Consider the following 23,663-nt stretch of genomic DNA (forward strand, 5'->3'; position numbering starts at 1 on the left):
TTTAGAAATGTGCATATACTTATAGGCCTACCCTCTATTACACTTAAACTTTATGCTGGTTTGTTTACTGTTGAGTGAGGAAAAACAACGTTGCACATTAAGCTAATCATCTGGGGGCCAAAAATAATTTGGGGACCCCCAAAAAAGAACCACGTGGACCAGTACTGGTCTACTACTACAGGAACCCAGGAAACTGATACTTTTTTGTTTTTTTACACTTTTAGGGCAAATCACGCCCCCCAGTGTCCACTCCTCGGTACGTACACTACAGACGGGGAGGGGAAGCAGCAGAGCACAGCCCAGAGCAGACAAACTGTAACCTGTGCGGATCCATCTTGCTAGGAAAAGAAGAGACAGACAGCAACACACAGCCTCTCTAGTGCTATTATTTATCAACATCTAACACCTCAGTCCCCTGATCCGCGTTGGGGATCCATAGAGGAGGGGGTCACTGTGTCTCTGATTGTCCTGTAGGATGTCCCGACATGAGGGTGAGTGACACAAAACATACACACTGTCCTATTACCCCTGGTTAGCTTAGCATCATGCTACTATACACAGCCTAGCATGCTAACTGCCATGTTTTGGGCTCATGCTGGCTGGCTGGACGGGTCACCATGGGACTTTAAAGCGATAATTAGTCATAATTAGGCGTTTGAATGCAGGACGACAGTCGGTGTGAACGAATATTCTGCCTCCTGTGAATGTTAAAGAGCAAAGACGGAGCCCCGCCAGGGTTTAACCTGAGCTCTATGTGTGTGTCTCGTATAATGACAATGCAAGCTAGCTAGCAGTTTTAGCATGTTAGCTTGGTGGGGCAGAGAGAGAGTCACTAGCTAACTACAACTGACAGCCTGCTAGTAACGTTTACTGTCTGTCTGTCTGTCTGTCTGTCTGTCGTCAGGAGGCTGTCTTTTTCAACGTAAAAGGCTCGTGTGTTTCTGCGTTACAAAATATATGCTCGATACAAATGACGTCACATTAACGCTCCCTCCCACCCCCGGTTGAAAATCGACGTCATTTTGGTGTCTCACGACGCCACACCTGTGCTCCTGCAGTGTTTCTCATATACTTTTACATTTAAAGGTCTCCCCCTTAACTCTGACAGTGTACACATACGGGTCAATTTGGTTCCATTTGTACACTGTCAAGAGTTATAGACTTGTTATGGGTCAATTTAGACCCCCACAAATGGAACCCACAGAGTCCCTGGACTTCACTTTGAGAACCAAACGACTACTGTGCTGTACTGTATCCTGAGAGGCATCATATGGTGTCATTCCATTTAGTGATTTAGTGATTGTAATCGCTGGCGACACAGCCATGGTCATTTACACTGGATGCACTGTCATCGGCACGAGACCAGGTCCCCCAGGCCCCAGTCGATATTCACTAAATACCCTACTGATGACCAGTAGTAACCTACTGCTGGCCAGTACTAACCCTACAGTTGACCAGTACTACCCTAGTACTGTAAGGGGCGGCATTGGCTCAGGGGTAGAGAACCTGTCATTAGAACACAGAGGGTTCTCAGTTCGAATCCTGGCTCCCCCAGAGTTGGTGTCGAAGAGTCCTTTAACAAGACTCTGAACCCCTAGTTGCTCCCGGTGAGCAGGTTGGTGGCGCTTTGCATAGTTTCCTCCACCATCGGTGTTTGAATGGGTGAATGTAATGCACAATCTCTGTAAAGCACCTTGGATAAAGGCACTATACAAATGCACCATTTATCATTTATCCTAATGCTGTGCTGAGTGCTGACCAGTACTACTACTGCTGACCAGTACTACCCTACTGCTGACTAGTACTAACCTCCTGCTGACTAGTACTAACTAACCTACTGCTGACGAGTACTAAATTCTAACCTACTGCTGACCAGTACTACCCTACCCTAGTATGTATAACCAGACCAGTCCAGACCAGTGTCTCTCTCTCTGGCTACCCAGGCTTACTGCCTGTGCCTACATTCCTGGTTAACCTATTATCAAGTCAGGAGGTGCTACACAGGAAAATCCTGAGTGTGTTCGTTAATTTAACTCTTGAGAGTGTGCTTACAATACACTCGTACCGTACGCTCTCAGAGTTACAAATAGATAAGTGAACGCCGAACACTGAGGAGTTTAGTTGTGTATTGTGTTCATTTAGTCTCTCTCTCTGCCAGGGTACCCAAATAAGCGACTTACTGCCTACGTTCCTGGGAGTTGCTATGGTGCTCATTTATGCAAACACAAGTTACCTTTACAGGCCAGGAGACTGTCAGTTGCCACCAGGAAAGCCAAAGGAAAGAGTGAATTTGAATATTACTAACCCTGTCCAACGCTCAGCTTATTGATATGATATGATATGATATAGTACTTTATGGTCAGTTTGGACTGAAATGTGTCTTGTGACACAGCAGCCAAGTATGCGAAACATATACTCATTTGACATAACACAAGGAACTTACAAAACAGGGTTACATACATAAAGATATACAGACAAGAGCAATGCATTGGTAAAGTTTGAATCAAATCAGATCAGTTCTTAAATTGGGAGGACATAATGTTCATCCACTGGGCACTGGTAACTTACTACAGTATTCCTTAGTATACATTTACACAAGGTTGTAATGTACACTTAATTCACATACGTACACAATATGTAAAGAAACATAAGTCTGGATTCATGTTGCTATAGATAACTTTCCCTCAGAACCAATGAAAAGCAGGTCCGGCATGTCAAGATGTACTGATTCAAAAGGAATTGTAATGCTGGTCCATGTTGATCGCTGGTGCTGGACAAAAAGATGAACATATACGAAAAAAGGAAGTCAGCACAGGCCGCTGCTGCTATGAATACATCTTAATGTGCAAACTAACCACTGCAGTTTGCACATTAAAATGTATTCGGAGCAGCAGCTGGGCATGTTAAGATGTACCATAAAACTTGACGGTGCCCCTGTTGATGATGTAGGCCTTACTTACTCTAGTTCCATCAATATGGTCCAGAAATATGTGGTGTCCAAGGGATGTCCCGATACCACTTTTTTGCTGACCAAGTACGAGTACTTCATTTTGAGTACTCGCCGATACCGAGTACTGATACGAGTACAATTAATAATACAAAATGTCTTTAAATTACGTTTTTTATCAGATGTTCCTCACTTTCTGGCTGTATATAACACATTAAATTGCATTGCTTTCCCAGAACATGGCACAACTGCCACACATTTCACTTTTTTTTTCAGGTTTAGCCCATGGAGATAGGTCCCATCCTCTTTTACAGTACACTTTAAGACATAATAAGTCTGTCACCTGCCACGGAACTGCAGCAGCAGACATTGCCGCACGACCGCAGGTGACGATGCCAGAGATTATATTCGCTCTTTCTACTATTCTGTCTTTGTTTCTGTCTAATAAAATATATTAGCTCTAATTACCAACACATTATTTCTTATTATGGCTTTATTCTGTCTTATTATGTCTTAAAGTGTACTGTAAAAGAGGATGGGACCGAAATTCCTGTACTGTGCGTGTGCCTTCTAGATCTGCTATGCTCAAACATTTTGTATTTTTACTTTTGAGACAAGTCTAAGAAAATAAATAAAAATGAGCGTTCACACTGGAGCTGTTCACCTTACTCACCTTACTATACCCATTTAGGCCTAGAATTATTGAATGTTTTAACTATTGAAAAATAGCAGATATACAAGTGCGAGCTTGTAGATCTGCTATTTTTGAAAAAGTTGTGAAAATGTGTGCAAATCTTTGAATATATGTATTTTTAAAGCGAACGTTTGTAACTCAAATTTTGCGTCTGGGGGTGGTCCCTGGAACTAAATATTTTGAGATGGGGGTCCGTTTTCAAAAATAGCAGATCTACAAGCTCACAGCGTGGCACTCGGTGCCGCGCTGTGAGCTTGTATATCTGCTATTTTTCAATAGTTAAAGCATAAAATAATGATACACAATAATGTGTACCCGTTCTAAATGGGTAATGTTGCCTTGATAACCTTTGTCCTGTACTTGGTGCACCAACCACGCTGCCTTATAGTTCTGATGTTTTTGGCGAATGTTCCACCCTGAACGGGATGCTCTGCTGGGGTTTAAGTGGTTAAACTCTTTTCAGTAGGACATAGAATCATTATGGCAACAAACAGCAACAATGATGATGAAAGAGTATTATTCTTTCATCAAATGACAGCATGTGAGGGACCACAGAATGGCAGATCTACAAGCTCACAACACATCACAACGCATTGAGAGCTTGTAGAGAAATAAATAAAGCTTAAATGGATCCTAATTCTCCTGGTGTCCCTATTTTGGGCTAAAATGGCTATTTTCTAAAACTAGCCCTTACCCGTTCAAAGATATGAGCTCCAAAATGATGTGCAGTGTGTGGGTTATGGGGTGCACACAGTATATGAGGGATGGAAAGTAACTTTAACTGGTGCTTGCATGATGTAGGAGCATCAATGTAAGAAACCCGTTTCGTTTAATGGCTACAGAGATACTGTCCGCCCCCCCCCCCAGCCCGCCCGCCCGCCCACCCGCCTGCACACACACCCGCCTGCCTGCACACACACACACACAGAGAGAGCTGGTTAAACATGTTGCCTCATGCTAGATGCAGAATAGATGAGCCTCAAGCTAGATGCAGAATAGATAGTAGATACACCATAAAAATGCTAATATACAGCATACGATTTGTGAAAGTGACAAACGGGCTTCACAGTTATGTCAGGTGTGTTCATATGCTAATGGTGATGCGATTTCAGATCAATTGCTCCAGCCACTGAGGAGAAACGCTGTTACAGACAGACAGACACTCACTCACTCACTCACTCACTCACTCACTCAGACATTCGCAAAATTATAGTATAGATGGCAAAAGTAGCTGATCTGCAAGCTCACATTGTGTCACGGTGCAATGTGTTGTTGTGATCTACATTGTATGAAATGAGAAGGTTGTAACTGGTTGAAAGATCAGTATAACAGTTGTTATTATGATTTATTTATCTTTTCACTTGCTTGTTAATTCCCAGAACCTGTGATGTACACACTAAACACGTTATTCATTGGCTTCATGATTATTCATTGGCTTTACACTAGACAGCATAGTCATTAGTGATACTGAATTAAGTAGCAATGACATTGAGTTAGGCTAAATGTCAGAATTCATCACTGGTGGTACTGCAGTGCGTGCCACTGCCCCATGTGGAAGTACATAAGCAGTCCTTTAGGTTGAGACAAGGGGTGAAACCGTATACATACAGGGAACTTTTTCTTTGGACAAGTACATTTCCCATTCACTTCTCCGTGCATAAAAGTAATTTGTCTGGATAAAAATTAGACATGTCACAGTAATTCCTTTCTTAAATGCATGTTTCAGGAGTCAGACATTGAAATAGAATGAATAACAAAAGGACTGCTAACGACCCACCTTGCTCCCTCCACCCTCTGCTCCATAGTATGGGCAGTCCATAGTCTGCATAACAGCACAAAGCTGCTAGGAGCATCACAGAAAAAGTGAAACCAAGCGCCACTTGTCCCAACGGTCAAGTACATTTTTAATGAGCTTGTCCGGAAGGATTTATTACTTGTCCCAGACAACAGGACAAGTCTTAATGTCAAGCCCTGGGTTACACTATTGATTTTCACGTTGATTGAATTTGAATCTCAATTATTCAACAAAATTGAAAAAGCAAAATCCCATTATAATCTCAACCAATGGGATTCATCATGACTACAAATTAAAAATCATTGTCCTTTTCCTTTCCTTCTCGGCAGGTGTGAGCTGCGATGCTTGTTTAAAAGGGAACTTCAGAGGGAGACGGTTTAAGTGTTTAATCTGCTACGACTACGACCTGTGCGCGTCGTGCTACGAGAGCGGAGCCACCACCACGCGGCACACCACGGAGCATCCCATGCAGTGTATATTAACCAGGGTAGACTATGGTAAGAGCACTACGGAGCATCCCATGCAGTGTATATTAACCAGGGTAGACTATGGTAAGAGCACTACAGAGCATCCCATGCAGTGTATATTAACCAGGGTAGACTATGGTAAGAACACCACGGAGCATCCCATGCAGTGTATATTAACCAGGGTAGACTATGGTAAGAACACTACAGAGCATCCCATGCAGTGTATATTAACCAGGGTAGACTATGGTAAGAACACTACAGAGCATCCCATGCAGTGTATATTAACCAGGGTAGACTATGGTAAGAACACTACAGAGCATCCCATGCAGTGTATATTAACCAGGGTAGACTATGGTAAGAACACTACAGAGCATCCCATGCAGTGTATATTAACCAGGGTAGACTATGGTAAGAACACCACGGAGCATCCCATGCAGTGTATATTAACCAGGGTAGACTATGGTAAGAACACTACAGAGCATCCCATGCAGTGTATATTAACCAGGGTAGACTATGGTAAGAACACTACAGAGCATCCCATGCAGTGTATATTAACCAGGGTAGACTATGGTAAGAACACTACAGAGCATCCCATGCAGTGTATATTAACCAGGGTAGACTATGGTAAGAACACCACAGAGCATCCCATACAGTGTATATTAACCAGGGTAGACTATGGTAAGAACACTACAGAGCATCCCATGCAGTGTATATTAACCAGGGTAGACTATGGTAAGATATTTTTATAATATTTGGAATTGATCAATAATAACTTCAGTTTAACCACTTATACTTAGTAAAACAGACCTGAGTTGCACTGTACTTGGTGCATTCTTTTTCAGCCTATACACACCAAGTGTCAAAAATAGCAGGTCTACAAGTTCACAACGCGTCACGGCTGTACGCTCTGTGACTGTCCCTATTCCAATTAACCTGCACCGGTTAAGACAAACAGGGACGTCTGTCATTACATTTACCTTACTTGAACAATGTGTATCGCATCTGTCGGGTGAAAACCTTTACTTGGTATAAAAGTAATGTGTTCCAGTGACTGTAGTTATTATTTAGTCATAAGCCTTTTATTGGTTAAATACTTACGGTAACCATTTTAAACATGGTGCAGAGGCACCAATTGGGTATGGCAAGGTATCTGCCTTGGCTACAGGGGAAAAAAATAAAATGTACCTCTTAAAATAAATTCATCATGCCTGTTGCTAAGGTGTGGCAACACGACTGATCTTGCACGCTACAAACCCGATAACACATTTATTGAGTACCCATTATCAATAAGCTTTGGGCTTATCAAACTTGTTATCAAGCATAGCGGCCCATGACGTCATGTTTAAACAATCAAGACAAGAGGCGATCGAGAAATTATTACAGTACTATTCCTAATATAAAGCCATTTTAACTCTTATTGCACAATAAGGAATGATTACTTTTGTACTTTTGTCATTGTCATCTTCATAGATGGTGGTCAGCCACAAACTCAGTCACAACAACTGGCCAATAAAAAAAAAGATACCAGTTCTGTTCAGACTTTTCATCTCACATCTTTCCACAATATATTAGAAAACGCTCAATAGTGGGCTTGATAAAAGCCCGGCTCAATAAGAAGGATCGATGAGGTGCTCATTATCAATAAGAATGTACGAGCTCCATCACTAGTTGCCATACCTTACCTTAGCTTTTGCTGAACTGACGCCACTGACATGGTGTGCCTGGTTCCCCCTTTCTTTTATTACTGCTGTGGAGAAATCACATAATGTGAAACATTTTGAGCGTATCAATATGCACTCATTCTGCCACATGATTATGCAGTTGGTTATGCAGGGTTTGGTAGCGTAGGGTATACAGTAGTGACTGGTAACGAGTTAATTAACTCTCTGTCTTTCTTTACTGCATGATCATGGATCATATTTTAATGTGCAATGAAAATAAATCCCACAGGGTTGCACTGTTGCCTCTGGTACGAGGTATTTATCATGATTTTATCAGTTCTATGTCGTTTTCACCTATTGGACCACGTAGAGAAAGAAGTAGGTAAATATGTCAGAGAGGCCAACTGCGTAAAAATAACCCATGTTGGTACTACTCACACAGCTTCCTTGGTCAGTGTAGCAGCTTCAGTTAATTATAATAGACGCGTTCTGCTGTGGCAGACGCGTTGTACCACGCCGCCAGGTGTAGTTAGACTGTAAAGTTTAAACATATTTAGTGTATTATCTGTTGACGATTCCTGATGCTGCATTAAACTAAAGAGATAATCTCCTGTTTCCTTTAGTTTAGTTTATTAGCACATTGTAATAAAAAAATACAAATCAAGGAAAGAAAATACTGTGCAAGTTGAGGAAGATGTCGGCAGGCTTATTTGGAATCCTTTCCTTAGTGGAAAAAGAACAATACAAAAAAAACCTTAGCGTGAGGTAGCTTGATGTACAAGTACCCCTTGGACATGACGGTAGTATGGCACACTTGGCACAGGCACTTTGCCTCAATCCTACCCCTTGTTGAGTGCCAGCCAGGGAGGCCATTGGGTACCAGTCTTATGGTGTACAACTCAAACCACAAGGCCGCTGTGCTGGTTTTGAGACTAACAACATGCTCCTTTGTACTCCTTTCCCCAGACTTGTATTATGGCGGAGACACTTTCTCAGTAGAGCAACCGCAGGCGTTCACTTGTCCCTATTGTGGCAAGATGGGCTACACAGAAACCTCCCTACAGGAGCACGTCACTTCAGAACACGCAGAGACCTCCACAGAGGTGGTGAGTATATACAATGAGCATCGCTGTTGTCGGGCGGAAACCTTGTATGTCCAAAACTATTTGTTTTGTATTTATCGTTTAAAAAAATGTTTAAACTAGTGAAAATGGCTGATCTACAAGCACACAGCGCCTCGCACTGCATGTAGATCTGCTATTTTCACTAGTCTTGTGCGACGATAGTCTTGTATGATGAAGCAGGGCTTAACTTTACAAAGAAACGTGCCAATTTGAAACTTGGAGATACGAGGTTTCTGCCAGACAGTGACGATATGCCTTTACAGAGCACAGGAAAGTTATCTCCTCTAAAAGAGGCATGAAAACCTGCTTATTCACCAAGTGCCTTTCTATCCTTTTAAAATATAAATATTGCTGCACCTTTTAAACATTCTTACAATTTCCTTATTAATTAAATGTCAAATATTAGCCTCGGAAATTGGAAAATGGTGAATTGATTAAAAGCGTCCAAAAAAAAGCATGTTGGCCAGCCAGGGGAACGGCTATTTCTGTTGGCTCTTTTGGAGCTATTCTGAGCTGGATCAGCTCCAGTGTGTTCGCTGTTCAGAAGACTGCAGCAAACTTGGCTTTTAGCTAAAAGACGGGACCAGATTTCCCCCATTTTAGCATCTCTTCGTTGGCTGCCTGTTCATTTTACAATGTGTTTTATTGATTACCCTTTTAAGCACTCGCACGGCCTGGCCCCGAGTTGTATTTCTGATCTCTTTGACACCATATGGGCCAGAGAACATCCTGGCTGAGTCCTGACTGCTCCTGTTTGTACTGTACATTAAAGACTCTCAACCTGGCCTCAAACATCTTCAAAAATAGCAGTCTATTTATTGCCTATTTTCACTATCTGTCGTACTATGAAGTATTTAAGGCTTTATGTGGTTAAAGACCACATCAATCTCACCCGACGATAATTAAAGCAATAATTGTTGTTATTGCAGTTCTTGTTGCATTGTCTTTTATTTTACTCTGTGTGACTATTCAGTAGTTTGATTACCTTATTCATTTGTTGCATTCTTCTTTGTAGCATTCTTTGTAACATTAATCTGACTTATTAATTTGACCATATTCTCATCTTTATTAGAGTTCCTTTTCTTCCTGTATAGTAACAGGTTAATTGCTGTTGTTGTTATTACATTGAGTTTATTAACTCATTTGCTGCTATTTTAAACATAGGCTGAACTGTTTTCCTGCCAAATTGTCCTTACCTTTTAACGTGGGCACGCGCACGCATCGTGCACGATCTGTGCGCGACTCATCTAGTAGACGTGTAGACTCGGTGACAGCTTTCGAATAAAAAAACCCCCATTGAAATAGACATATCCGTTGCCACGCTGTATCCCTGCTTATCCGCCAGTGTTTACATAAAAAAACATTGGAAACAGCCAGCTGTGCGCTATGGTAACATGTGGACACGTTCGCGCACATAGCAGACGATATGTGCGCAGATCATATGCCAGGCAGGTAAAATAATCAAACAGCTACAAAATAAAAAAAAACAGCGTGAAAAAATACCATTCTATGGCCGTGCAGTCAGCTCATTTGTTTACAATGAAAAGCTATGCGAACGGAGCTGCGATTGGACCTCAGACCGGATAGATCCGGTCCAAACGGGAAATACGACCGGATACAGTTAGGAGGCGGGCCTAAAGAGCCAGAATCGGCTATAATCAGTGACCATACTTTTAATCGTTTCATAATGATTAAAGCTAATTAAATCTTCGGGCTCCTCGGGCATCGCAGAGTGGTACAGCGGGAAATCTCCGGTTTAGACGGGGATCGCAGGAAATGAGTTAATCAGGTCTAGGATAGGGAAGACTTCCATTTTGAGTGATTGAGATGGGAAGTTAGAAGTTTCATTTATCCAGTGTCGATTACAGTACAAAACATCCAAGTTATTTTTAGTTTTACATTTTGCTTTAGCCCCATGCCTTGAACCACACTTTGATGTGCAGTGTCTTCTTGTTGTCATTAACAAGGTGTGTGTAAGGTACTGTGATGGATAATGCAGGCATTAACAAGGTGTGTGTAAGGTACTGTGATGGATAATGTAAGGTACTGTGATGGATAATGTAAGGTACTGTGATGGATAATGTAAGGTACTGTGATGGATAATGTAAGGTACTGTGATGGATAATGTAAGGTACTGTGATGGATAATGTAAGGTACTGTGATGGATAATGTAAGGTACTGTGATGGATAATGTAAGGTACTGTGATGGATAATGTAAGGTACTGTGATGGATAATGTAAGGTACTGTGATGGATAATGTAAGGTACTGTGATGGATAATGTAAGGTACTGTGATGGATAATGTAAGGTACTGTGATGGATAATGTAAGGTACTGTGATGGATAATGTAAGGTACTGTGATGGATAATGTAAGGTACTGTGATGGATAATGCAGGTTTGCCCTCCCTCTCCCCAGATCTGTCCAATATGTGCTGCGTTGCCAGGAGGAGACCCCAACCACGTGACGGATGACTTTACAGCTCATCTCACACTTGAACACAGAGCACCTAGAGATTTAATATCCTTTTTTTGTGTGTGTGCGCGTGTGTGTGGGTGTGCATGCGTGCGTGAGTGTTTGTCTATATATAATTGCATGACTTAAGGCTGCAGCATACTCCAATTAAGTTGAACCTTTTCTTTTTTAGCTTTTGGCTGGTCAGTAAGAACTGCCTTGCCAAAGATCATTTCGACAGTTCTTGCGCACACAGATCATCGTGTATGATTGGTCAGAAACTCAATCCGCTTGTGATTTATGCTGTTGTATTTCCGCCATCTGCCAGCAACGTGCACACATTTGAAGGAATTTTGTCTGAGGACGTTAAGTAGTGCAAACCTCTACAATCCTTCCCTTGAGCGACTGCAAACACAAACATCTGAAGTTTGAAGTGGGCGGTGGTGTGTGTGAGATAGACGGGAACTGACAAAGTCACTCTTAGGAGCTCAAATAGCTGGCAACAGTGAATTAATGGAGAGAGAGATGTCCACCGTCGTCTGTCGGCAGAAATGGAGAGACCTTCCGGAGGGAGACGTAAACAAATCCTGGAAATCTGTGGTGAAATTCACTGTATACGGTCTGATGAGTCTAACTTACGTCCTCTGAGAACTTTGTTCCCTTCGGCAAACCTGCTGAAGCGACAAAAAATGTAGTAAATGCTGCCAGCTTTACTAAAACATGCTGCTTGCTCATGTGTATGTATTTATTTATATATTACATTTTTTTCTTGTGAGCCTTAACGTTGTGTTTACGACGAGTCCAGCAGTGTCCGACATGTACGTAGAATGTTCCACCCCGGCAGAGGTCTGGGCGGCCCCAGAGCACGTAGGACCAATATGCACTTTACTAGTGGCTCGACCGGAGGACTGTCCTCGTCACAGAGCTCCACGTACACCCCCAGTAACAGAGAAGCTATGGATCCCATTGCAGGTGAACATCTCCTAAAGTATTGTAAAATATTGTCACTGTCGGGCAGAAACCTTGTATCTCCAAGAGTCAAATTAGTATGTTCTTCCGTAAAGTAAAGCCCTGCTTCATCACGTAAGACTGTCGCACAAAACTAGTGAAAATAGCAGATCTACAAAGATCGGCTATTTTCACAATGTTAAATCATTTTTTTAAACGATGAATACAAAACGAACGGTTTTGGACGCAACAAGGTTTCCACCCGACAACGACGATACACTTGTTGAACAGTAAGGCTGGGCGATATTAGGATGATATTACTCATGATATTAGTAAAAACAATTGCATTATATCGTTTTGAATGTTTTTCTGCTTTAGGTCCACTGCCTGCCTAACCCAGATAATGAATAGCATATCCATGCATGCACATTGCGCAGTACACATTGAATAAAGAAATTAAATGCCTTATTTCCATTTTCCAACAATGGTTTTATTGAAATAACCACACCTGGTTACAGATGGACTGCGTTTTTGCATGTGCTACATGCATGCATAGTGTGTCTGTTAATTAATTTGACACATAAACCAATACCTCATTTCAAGCCGTCTTCGTCGGTATCTATAGCTCTTATGTTGATACCTTGATGAAGGTACATTTTCGATATATTGCCCAGCCTTATTGAACAGTGAATAATTTGAGGAGCCGTGAACACTGGAGGCTCATTCTCTCCTGTTCCCTGTGTCTCCTCCTCCACCTCCAGAGCTCCTGTCTCAGCTGTCGGGCGTGCGCCGCGCGGCGGGCGGGCAGATCAACTCGTCGGGGCCGTCTGCGTCGCAGCTCCAGCAGCTCCAGATGCAGCTGCAGCTGGAGCGCCAGCAGGCGCAGGCGGCGCGGCAGCAGCTGGAGACGGGGCGCCACGCCGCGCGCCGCGGCAACCCGGGCAACATCGGCACCGCCATCCCCCCGCCCAACTCGGCGGCGGCAGCCAACGTGGCTTCTTCTGGGGTCGAAAGCAACCCCTCGTCTTCTCCCCACGGCTCCCAGTTCCTCTTAGCACGGTCAGTATAGACACAGATTTTTAATATAAGTGGTCTCCAACGTTTTCAGGCCAGGAACCCTTAGTTGAGAGAGAGATGAAGCTGGGACCCCCACTACCTTTTCATAGATTCCATATGGTTTCATTGTTTGACAGCACAATCACCAGTGTATTTTGGATTCAGTTAAATTTGTGTTTTCAGATATTTAACCACTTGAACCGTCAATACATAACAAGCTTGACCTTTCACTCTGTACTTAGTCTGCTCTTTTTCTCCTCTACACCAAACCTCTTTGCCGAAAATAGCTGATCTACAAGCTCACAACGCCTCGCGGCGTTGTGAGCTTGAAGATCTGCTATTTTTGGCTAAAGTTCTCTGAATATGGACGCTAGGGTTCAAGACTAAGTGGTTAAAATAGAAAAGGAGAAAAAAAGTTTATATCACACAAAGATTTGGAGGACCCCCTGTAGAAACTCAGAGGACCCCCTAGGGGTCCCGGACCCCCTGTTGAAGACCCCTGATATACAAGATTGATTGGAGCCTGATTTTGGGTTTCCTACCTCGACTTTTTATTTTATTTTCACCGTTACGTTTTCTCATCTTTTTTATATTTGTCTTATGATTGTGCCAAATCAACTGGTGAACTCAAAACGACACATCATTGTCCTCCCAGGTTGAACGAGCCCAAGATGTCGGAGGCGGAGCGGCAGCTGCTGGAAGGGGAGCGCGCCGACCGGAGCCTGTTCGTCCAGGAGCTGCTGCTGTCCACGCTGATGCACCACGAGGAGAGCTCGTCCTCGGACGAGGACGAGCGCCGGGACTTTGCCGATTTCGGCGCCATGGGCTGCGTGGACGTCATGCCCCTGGACGTGGCGCTGGAGAACCTCCAGCTGCGGGAGCGGGGAGGAGGAGGCAGCTCCTCCGCGGCCAAGGAGCCTCCCTCGCCTCCTCTTTGATGTCGTCCGAGCCTCGGCCAGACTCTGTCCCCTCTGCTGCAACTGCCAATGACGGGCAAAACAAAAAGAAAAGCAGCCTTTTTTTTGTTTTGTTTTTGTTTTATTTCTCCTTTTTTTTTTCTTTCTCAGAGGTCTTTTTTTTGTTTTTGGGTGATTGTAATATCAGGTCTATCATCTTTTTGTTTTTTTCTTCTTGTGAACAAAAAAGTGAACAAACGAACGGAGAGCGACTGGGGGATAAAGTGCAAGTAAAGTGGAGGGCGGGGGGGATGTGTATACCAGATGCATTACAATACGGAAGCCGCCAGCATCCCGTACGAGTGCATTAAACGCAAGCTGATCCGTCAAAAATAGAACATCCGGGCAAATATAGAAACACATGCGTATTTTCTGCAAGGATCCGCTTGCATCTAAATGCTGCTTGTTGTGTGGCATGTGACGTGTGACGCTTCAGCTTTTGTTAGCCGGAGCCGTTCCGCATCGTAATCCATCTCGGTGTCCATTGGCCTTAAAGTGTGCAGTGGCAACCAACGAGACAGAGAGAGAGAGAGAGAGAGAGAGAGCAAGCAAAGAGATATAAATATAAATATATATGAAGATGATAATCAATTCAACTTAACCTTTTTTTTTTCGTTTAATGTTTTGCTTCATCAGTTAACCCATTTAGAACGGGTACACATTATTGTGTATCATTAATTTATGCTTTAACTATTGAAAAATAGCAGATATACAAGCTCACAGTGCCGCGCTGCGAGCTTGTAGATCTGCTATTTTTGAAAAATCGTGAAAATTAGAATTTTGACCCGATTCTATAAGTGTCTCTTGAATCCTTCTAAGATTCTTTTAAAAAACTATGTTTCTATATGTCAGCAATCTGGCTAGCCATCGTCAAAGAAAAGGTCCTTTTCACTTCAACTGGAGCTCAGTTAGTCTGTTCTTGAGAGACTACTATGTCAGTGGTTCTCAAACCTTTTCATGTGAAGGACCCCCAAAATGATATTTATTTGGCCACGGACCCCCATCTCAAAATATTTAGTTCCAAGGACACCCCAGGCCCAGAAGCAAAATTTGAGTTACAAATGTTCGCTTTAAAAATACATATATTCAAAGATTTGCACACATGTTCATGACTTTTCAAAAATAGCGGATCTACAAGCTCGTGAGCTTGTAGATCTGCTATTTTTCACTGGTTAAAGCATTCAATAATTCTAGGCCTAAATGGGTTTTTAAGCATTACAGTTCACTGTGGCAGGACTGGAATTGCTTCCTGTGAAATGCAAAAAAAGGCTCTCCTTATAAATACTCCACATTCAAACCTGAAGAGGGCGCTAACGTCTCCTCTGAAGAAGCTGCTGTGTGTATTTATGACTATTAATAAATAAAAAGTGCTTGGATGGTTTACCATAACTACTACTGCATGCGGTTATTTGCAGCGTGCATGAACGTTTTAATGACCTTGTCATTAAAATGGAGAAATATCCCAAAGCTTTCTTCAACTTTTTTTTTTAAAAAGGGGTTATATTCGAGACATATTTGAGTCTGGTAAAAATTGAATATTATAAAATCTGAGATTTCTTTTAGTCTGTTCCCTGTGTGTGTGTGTGTGTGTGTGTGTGTGTGTGTGTGTGTGTGTGTGTGTGTGTGTGTGTGTGTGTGTGTGTGTGTGTGTGTGTGTGTGTGTGTGTGTGTGTGTGTGTGCGTGCGTGCGTGCGTGCGTGCGTGCGTGCGTGCGTGCGTGCGTGCGTGCGTGCGTGCGTGCGTGCGTGCGTGCGTGCGTGCGTGCGTGCAGGCCAGGGTTCCCCAATAGGCGGCCCGCGGGCCATTTGCAGCCCACGGGGGGCTACTGTCAGGCCCACACCAACCCCAGTAATAATGGTGGTATAAGAGCAGCAACAACACTAGTATATCGTCATTGTCGGGTGGAAACCTCTGTCTCCAAATGTGTGTGTTCTTTGCCCTGCTTCATCGTACAAGGCCGTCGCACAAAAGTAGTGTAAACAGCCGATCTACAAGCACACAACGCCTCGCACCGCGAGGCGTTGTGTGCTTGTAGATCGGCTGTTTTCACTAGTTTAAATCATTTTTAAAATGATAAATTCAAAACGAGCGGTTTTGGACATAGAAGATTTTCACCCGACAACGACGAAAACTGTCGCTGGAGTAGCGGGAACGCCACCGTCGCCCCCTGCAATGTTGTGGCCCTCGGCTTGGTACCCTAGACATGATTCGGCCCTTGGGGAAAACTAATTGGGGAACCCTGGTGTAGGCCATGTCTCAGTTCCATACTGTACCTGTGACATTGCTGCCAAACGGGAGCAGACGGTGCAAACAAGAGCTGGCCTGTAAGTTGTTCCTGGACATTGACGATGAAACGCCTGACATAAATTAGTTCCAATTGTGTTTGCACAAGATCAGAAGACCTAGTATCTTTATTTCTCCTTTTTACCCGTCTGTCATCCGTTTTCTGCTTATGGCTGATTTATTATAGGCCTACTTTGGTGGTCACGGCAAAAAATATCAGCTCTAAAGCCGGTTGCACACTGCGCAGTGTTTTTTTCATTGCGTTTTGGAAATCCGAAATCCTCTAAGGCATTTTCTACCACTTTTTGTGGTCGCATGTTCAGGTACTGGATTCTGATTGGCTTAAAACAGTGGTAAATCAGTCAACAACCTTGAGTTGGCTCATGGAGACAACCGCCCACTGTTGTGTCGCTGAAACAATTAATGATTGTAACTAAATAACCTTGCAAGTTGCAACTGTGTTTTCTTTCATTTATATGGTAGAAGTGGTAGAAAAGCAATTTACCATTCGAGGGTCGTGGGTTGTGTGGCACTCGGCTTCGCCTCGTGCCACAACCCTGAAACGGTGGTAAATCAGCCAACAACCCACTCCCTCTCATGGTAAATGGCTTACTTTCAGGCCAAGGAGAGAGAGAGAGGAGAGCAAAGGACCATAGTGGTGATAGTTGCTGGTCCGAAAATAAATACGAAACAGGCGGCAGTGTGCAAACGTGATTGGCATAATGTGAGATTGATTTTTTTTATTTACGCACTCTGAAATTCACTCCGATATTCGGCCCTTAAAAACGCAGCAGTGTGCAACAACCTTTAGATCTTATATTGTGGGTGTGTGACTGACACCGGTATTTGAATCAAGCCTCAGTTTCCGACATATTTCTTTAGACGACTTGTTTTGATTTGCGCGTAGGCGAAGGGGAGCTTGAGACTTGTCACATTGCTGATTTCCTATTTTTCCTAGTTTCGTTTTAAAGAGAAAGACCTTCTCTGGTTTCGATAGCACTTTCTATTTATTCGTTTATATTTTAAATTTCTATCGAGCCTTGATTATGAATCATGCCACCTCCATGCCTATACTCATACCCTCTTATGTAAAATACAATGAGATGTATATTGAATTAACGTTAACTTTCATAATGGGCAGACTTTGTTTTTTTTAATGTAAATTTAGAATACTACAATAAAAACCGCACAGCTTTTGATGAAACCAACGGACCATCAAATCTTGCACTGTGTTTACTTTGAGTCCTCAAGTCTACGTATTTTTATTTATATTCTGTCTTGGTTTGGCATGGCAAATTGGATTTGACAGCCCCGATGGTCCAAAATGGATTCATCTGCACTTCTTATTTACAGTATGTAGGTTAATGGAGCTTGAAAACAACTAATACTAGTGTGGAACAACACTGAAAGAGGTGGTGCCATAGTTTTGTACTTTTTCAGTTTTGTATGCGTCTATGGAGTTAACATTATTCTAATAGACCCCCAGGTGTAGCCTAGTAAACTAGACACCTCCTGCCTTCTACCCCAGGTGTGGTTATAATGTGCAAATTTGCCTTCCTTGTGTATTTGTGTTATTTCCTGAGTCAAAAGGCCTGATTGAAAAACACTTGTTTAATGTCATTATATAATCATCCCCTCACCTTTTACCATTCACCCAACACTGTGGGTGTGGCTAACTTCAGCTGGTCACCACCCACCTGACAACAAAAACGTCTTCCTCCTAGTATAATCATAATACCCGATCATGTTTTAGGGGGGAAGAAATCATCACACCCCATGTATTCAACAAATGAACTTATCACTATGCACACTTCTATCACAATTATCACACGTGGACTTAAAAGTCCTTGTGTACAAACACAGGCTGACCTATCCTACAAATGGACAACATTTAGGCTGCGATGGAGCTGCAAACCACAAATCTTGCAATACAGAGGTAGGCTACCATAACTTAACCTCATAGGTCTGACCTAGTGTTGATTTTGACAGCACATTTTGATTTAGTTTAGTCTTTTGAATAAAAATCATTATTAGTCATCTGAAAAGTTTTAGTCTAGCTTTAGTCGGCTGACTCAAGTTGATTTAGTCGACAAAAATGTATTTTGGCGGGCCTTGGTGGCTGATTTTACACTTGGTTGCATGCTAGCCACGCTGTGAGCTTGTAGATCTGCTATTTTCAGGGCACAACTCCCTCCCTACCATTTTAGTCAAAGTTTTTTATTTGTTGACGAAATTGTCGATATATTTAGTCGTAGTTTTAGTCATGCATTTTTTGTCATATACCACTGCTCAAAAAAATAAAGGGAACACACAAAAAACCCAACATAGACCTGCCAGTCCATGTGTTCTCTGGCAAATGTCAATCGGGCTGCACGGTGTTGGGCTGTGAGCACAGGCCCCACTTGTGGACGTCGGGCCCTCATACCACCATCATGGAGTCTGTTTCTCACAGTTTGAGCAGAAACATTCACATTAGTGGCCTGCTGAAGGTCGTTTTGTAGGGCTCTGGCAGTGCTCCTCCTGTTCCTGCTTGCACAAAGGACCAGATAGCGGTCCTGCGGCTGTGTTGTCCTCCTACGGCCCCTCCACGTCTCCTGGTGTACTGGCCTGTCTCCTGGTATCGCCTAGCCTAGTTCCAGACCCTGAATCGCTAGCCACACCCCTTTAATTTTTTTGTTTCGGCGAATAATGAAGTGAAACGAAATGTCAATTCAGGCTGAGTGTCAGGCTAGGTGCTCTGGACACTGTGCTGGGAGACTCAGCAAACCTCCTTGCCACAGTGCGCATTGATGTGCCATCCTGGATGAGCAGCACTACCTGAGCAACTTCTGTGGGTTTCAGATACCGCCTCATGCTACCTCTAGTGGTCAGGGCACTGGCAAAATCCAAAACTAACCAAGAATCTGCCAGAAAGGATGAGGACAGGCAAATGGTCTGTGGCCACCACCTGCAAAACCATTCCTTTTTTAGGGGTTGTCTTGCAAATTGCCTCATTTTCACCTGTTGTCTTTTCCATTTGCACAACAGCAGATGAAACTGATTCATAATCAGTGTTGCTTCCTAACTGGCCAGGTTGATATCCCAAAAGTGTGATTGACTTGGAGTTACATTGCAATGATTATGCGTTCCCTTTATTTTTTTGAGCAGTTTAGTTTCAGTCAACGAAATGATGAACACTGGTCACAGGTCTGTGTAAACAGATATTTTGAATTGAAGCACACTGTACACGCAGGCATTATTGTAAGACATACCACCTTTATTAAATGCACAGTATTACAAGGAACATTTCCATTAACTTGGGGTAAGCTACTCACATGTTGCACAAAGCATAGAGTTGGCTGATAGAACTGACTGATATTAAAAACCCATTTAGGCCTAGAATTATTGACTGCTTTAACCAGTGAAAAATAGCAGATATACAAGCTCACGGTGCCGCGCTGCGAGCTTGTAGATCTGCTATTTTTTTTAAAGTCGTGAAAATGTGTGCAAATCTTTGAATATATGTATTTTCAAAGCGAACGTTTGTAACTCAAATTTTGCTTCTGGGTGGTCCCTGGAACTAGATATTTTGAAATGGGGGTCCGTGGCCAAATACGTATCATTTTGGGGGTCCTTCACATGAAAAGGTTTGAGAACCACTGACATAGTCTCTCAAGAACAGACTAACTGAGCTCCAGTTAAGTGAAAAGGACCTTTTCTTTGACCATGGCTGGCCAGATTGTTTTTAGAAGGATTTTTAGAAGGATTCAAAAGACACTTATAGAATCGGGTCAAAATTCTAATTTTCACGATAAAAAAAATAAATAGCAGATCTACAAGCTCGCAGCGCGGCACTCTGTGCCGCGCTGTGAGCTTGTATATCTGCTATTTTTTTATATTTAAAGCATAAAGTATTGCGTCATAATGTGTTCAGGCCTAAATGGGTTAAAGCAGAGGGATTACTTCTGCCAGGGAGGGAGAGCGCACACACGCACACGCACGCACGCACGCACGCACGCACACACACACACACACACACACACACAGTTTATATACAGAATACAGATATGTGTGCAGACACATCATCTCAGAAGCATTTGCTCTCTCTCTCACACACACACACACACACACACACACACACACACACACGTTGTGTTCGCACGGTGAGTAAAACTTGTAATCTGCACAGGGATGAGAACCGTAATGCATGTATATTTACAAAATACTCCCCCCCACCCCCGCCAGAAAAAGAAAAATACATTCAAAAACAGTCCCATCCCCCTCTTGATTACATTCAAAATAATATACTATTTTCATGATGTGAAATCACAGTTATTCACCAGAAGAAGGGAAATATAGGCTACTGTCAGTGAGAGGTGAAAGTGACCATTAACCACTAAACTGAGTAAACAATGGACATGAGTTGCCTCTGTGGGCCTACGTTGTGCGCTCATTTCCCCTCTAACAAATCTCTGTGCTTAAAAATAGATATCTGCTATTTTTAGCCCCCTCAGAAGAATAGGGACGCTCAAATGGTCAATCACATAAACCCCTATTTCAAAAATAGCGAAATCGTCAAGCTACCAAAGCTATAGATCGGCTATTTCTGCTGTTATATCTTTGACGATGTTGGCCCATGTAAAGTGGTTAACGTCAACGCCACCACATCGGCTGGGACACCTGCAAGACAGCAGATATCCTGACATTAAGTCAATGTGGGGGGGGGGGGGGGGGGGGGGGTCCTTGAAATTAAAAAAAGTTTGAAAACCACTGTCCTAAACAGAACCTCTGTGGAACTTCACCATCACAGTGTGGAGAGGAGAATGGAAATAAAAAAAATAAAATAAAAATAGGACATTTTCAAAGAAAGCAATTTGCAGATCAAAATTGTAAGGGACAAAAATAGGATTGTATTCTCACAATTATTCTGAACGAGCACAAATATATTATACAGTTTCGCACAAATAAATTAGTATTTACATAGATGTATGTATTTTGCCAGTGGCCCATAACACATTTTCTTTAATAGATGTCACACAGTTTTGACATGATACTGTACCTGTTTAAAACAGAATTATACTATTGAACATAGCCTACTTTTCATATAGACAAATAGTAGAACTGTACAGAGTGGAAAGCGGTTTATAAACAGCAGATGATGGACTATTGTACAAAACTGGTCAATGCTGTAACCAAAGAATAACAGTGACAGACATGTTTTTTTTTTTATGATGCAAATTGTGCAAGTCACATTTGTCCAAATGAGAGCAATTATTATTATTATTATTATTTTCATAAAATTTGAACTCGCTCTGGCCCGGCCCGGGTTTTCAGAGAGGTCATTTCTGAGCACTTAAATTCTGAACATTTGGGGGGTCTGATTCAAACTTAATAGCATGATCTTTGTAACAGCAATGAACGTTGCTGATCTATTATGCAAAGATATTATGGCTACGGCCTTCTAGGGTTCTTCACAGAGGTGAAATCTGACTGTGTTACACTGCAGGTACGTCGCTCAAACCTCCATCGTTAGTAAAAGTAGAAGTCATCACTTCCCAGATTTACAGTTTTTCACAGAGAGAAATACTTCCCTAAAACATCTGGAGGGGAATCAGACTTTACATACTCATCACTGATCCATATTATGCTCCATCATACGACATTGAAATCAAACTTCACTGACTTCACCGTATACAAAATGGACATACTGTATAATGGACAACGTGGGAATACTGAAAATGTCAACATCTCTAAATCAGTGCACAGTAAGCCGTATCAAATACCCTGTCAATCCCCTCAACGTTATGACAAAAATAAAGACATCCTCTGTCCACGGGTCTCCTCTTCTACAAACAGCAGTTTCATCACCAGACAGCCACAACAACATGTGATGATCGGCCTTTGCAGATGCACACAAAACTATGTCATTTTACAGATTATGGGCCACCCAACGAGGAAGATTTGTCCAAACGACATTGCTGGTGAATGCGTAAAATAAAACGACTGCACTGCTCATCTGTCGACGTGGTGAACATCATATATAGCTCACAACCACCTGCTCATTATTCACTGTGCTTTAGGTTTGTCAAGGTAAGACTTAAGACTGTGAAATGTATCCTACTGTAGCTGGCTACTGTAAAATCACGTTCAAAACAAGCATCGTTGCTGTCGGTCCAAAACCAGTTAACTAAAAAAATAATGTTTTTTTATGAAGCTTAACGTTAGTTAAAGCAGGATGCGTGAGTCTCGCCTGCCTCAACTGTCAGTCAGATCCTTTCCTCATGTCATAATCCAATCAGAACTCACACTCATTAAGAGAGGTTCCTTTAACTCATTTAGTGCTCCAGAAATTGAAATGTCCAGTGTGCCTCCCGCAGGCTGCATCCACGACCGTTGTCTTATTTTGAAGGCCAGAAGTCCATAGCGTAAACACTTCCGGTTTGACGTCATCACGTCCTTCACCGGAATCGCTCGCCATCAACATACTGTTGTGTAATGGCGGATCGGTGCTTTTCAACATGTGTTATATAAGCGAGAATCTACTGCCATCCTCCCTTTGAAAGTGTTGTTTCGAGATAATGGACATTAAAGATGAGATTCCCCGTCTGCCTCAATGTTATGGGATTACTATTTTGTGCTCGTGGATCCGTGATGATGATGAATCGGCGAGGGCGATCGTGTCAGGACCTTCCGCGCACCAACAGGGTAGGAGAACCGCCGTTACAGTAATAGAGTACTTTTCGCGAGTATACTCGGGATCGGCAGCATGTGCTACTCGAGTATTTTTCACAAGTATTCTCGGGATCGGCGCTAATTGAGTTAAATACAGCTTGCATTTACTATGGCCCTGCTCATCTTGGATCTGAAGCCTCAGATCCGCTGCTGCTTACTGTAGCTCCCTCAACCACCCCAGCCTCCACCTTTTGATGAGTCTAATACTGTATGTCAATGTATTGCTATTGTACTACTATTGTATCCCTATGGGGGGTGGGGGGGGGGGGGGGGTTGCTTAAAGTTCCCTGATTCTGCATAGCAGGCATGCATGTACAACATTCAGGGAACATCTCCGAACGCGGAGCCCTTTAAGTTTAACTGTATTCCATTTTTTTGCAATACATGGTTTAATCTACTTTGACGTGAGTGTTCCTGACTTAACATATATCAGTGATATTGAACACCCTTTATGTCTGTGTGTTATTGTGTTACTGTGTGTTAAAATATTGAACCAATGGAAAGTAGTAAAGAAATGCTTAGGCCGAAACCTAACTCCACTTGAGCTGAGATGTTGAAAAATGAACATTT

The 23,663-nt window shown here is 42.6% G+C and overlaps 1 protein-coding gene across 4 annotated transcripts; it reads left to right on the forward strand.

Moving 5' to 3' along the window:
* Positions 1-348: 348 nt before the first annotated feature.
* kcmf1 (potassium channel modulatory factor 1) lies at positions 349-14,320 on the forward strand. Of its 4 annotated transcripts, XM_080742990.1 has the most exons (7): positions 349-491; positions 5,766-5,933; positions 8,531-8,670; positions 11,104-11,205; positions 11,934-12,111; positions 12,849-13,146; positions 13,799-14,320. In XM_080742990.1, exons 1-7 carry the CDS (start codon positions 476-478, stop codon positions 14,079-14,081), a joined length of 1,185 nt encoding a protein of 394 aa, XP_080599116.1. In that variant the 5' UTR covers positions 349-475; the 3' UTR covers positions 14,082-14,320. The 4 variants fall into 4 exon arrangements, with proteins under 4 accessions (XP_080599116.1, XP_080599119.1, XP_080599118.1 ...); XM_080742993.1 differs by lacking the exon at positions 5,766-5,933; XM_080742992.1 differs by lacking the exons at positions 349-491; positions 5,766-5,933 and adding an exon at positions 6,324-6,365.
* Positions 14,321-23,663: the final 9,343 nt, after the last annotated feature.

The sequence above is a fragment of the Nannobrachium achirus genome (genome assembly GCF_963921795.1).
Source record: "Nannobrachium achirus genome assembly, chromosome: 15".
Classification (NCBI taxonomy): domain Eukaryota; kingdom Metazoa; phylum Chordata; class Actinopteri; order Myctophiformes; family Myctophidae; genus Nannobrachium; species Nannobrachium achirus.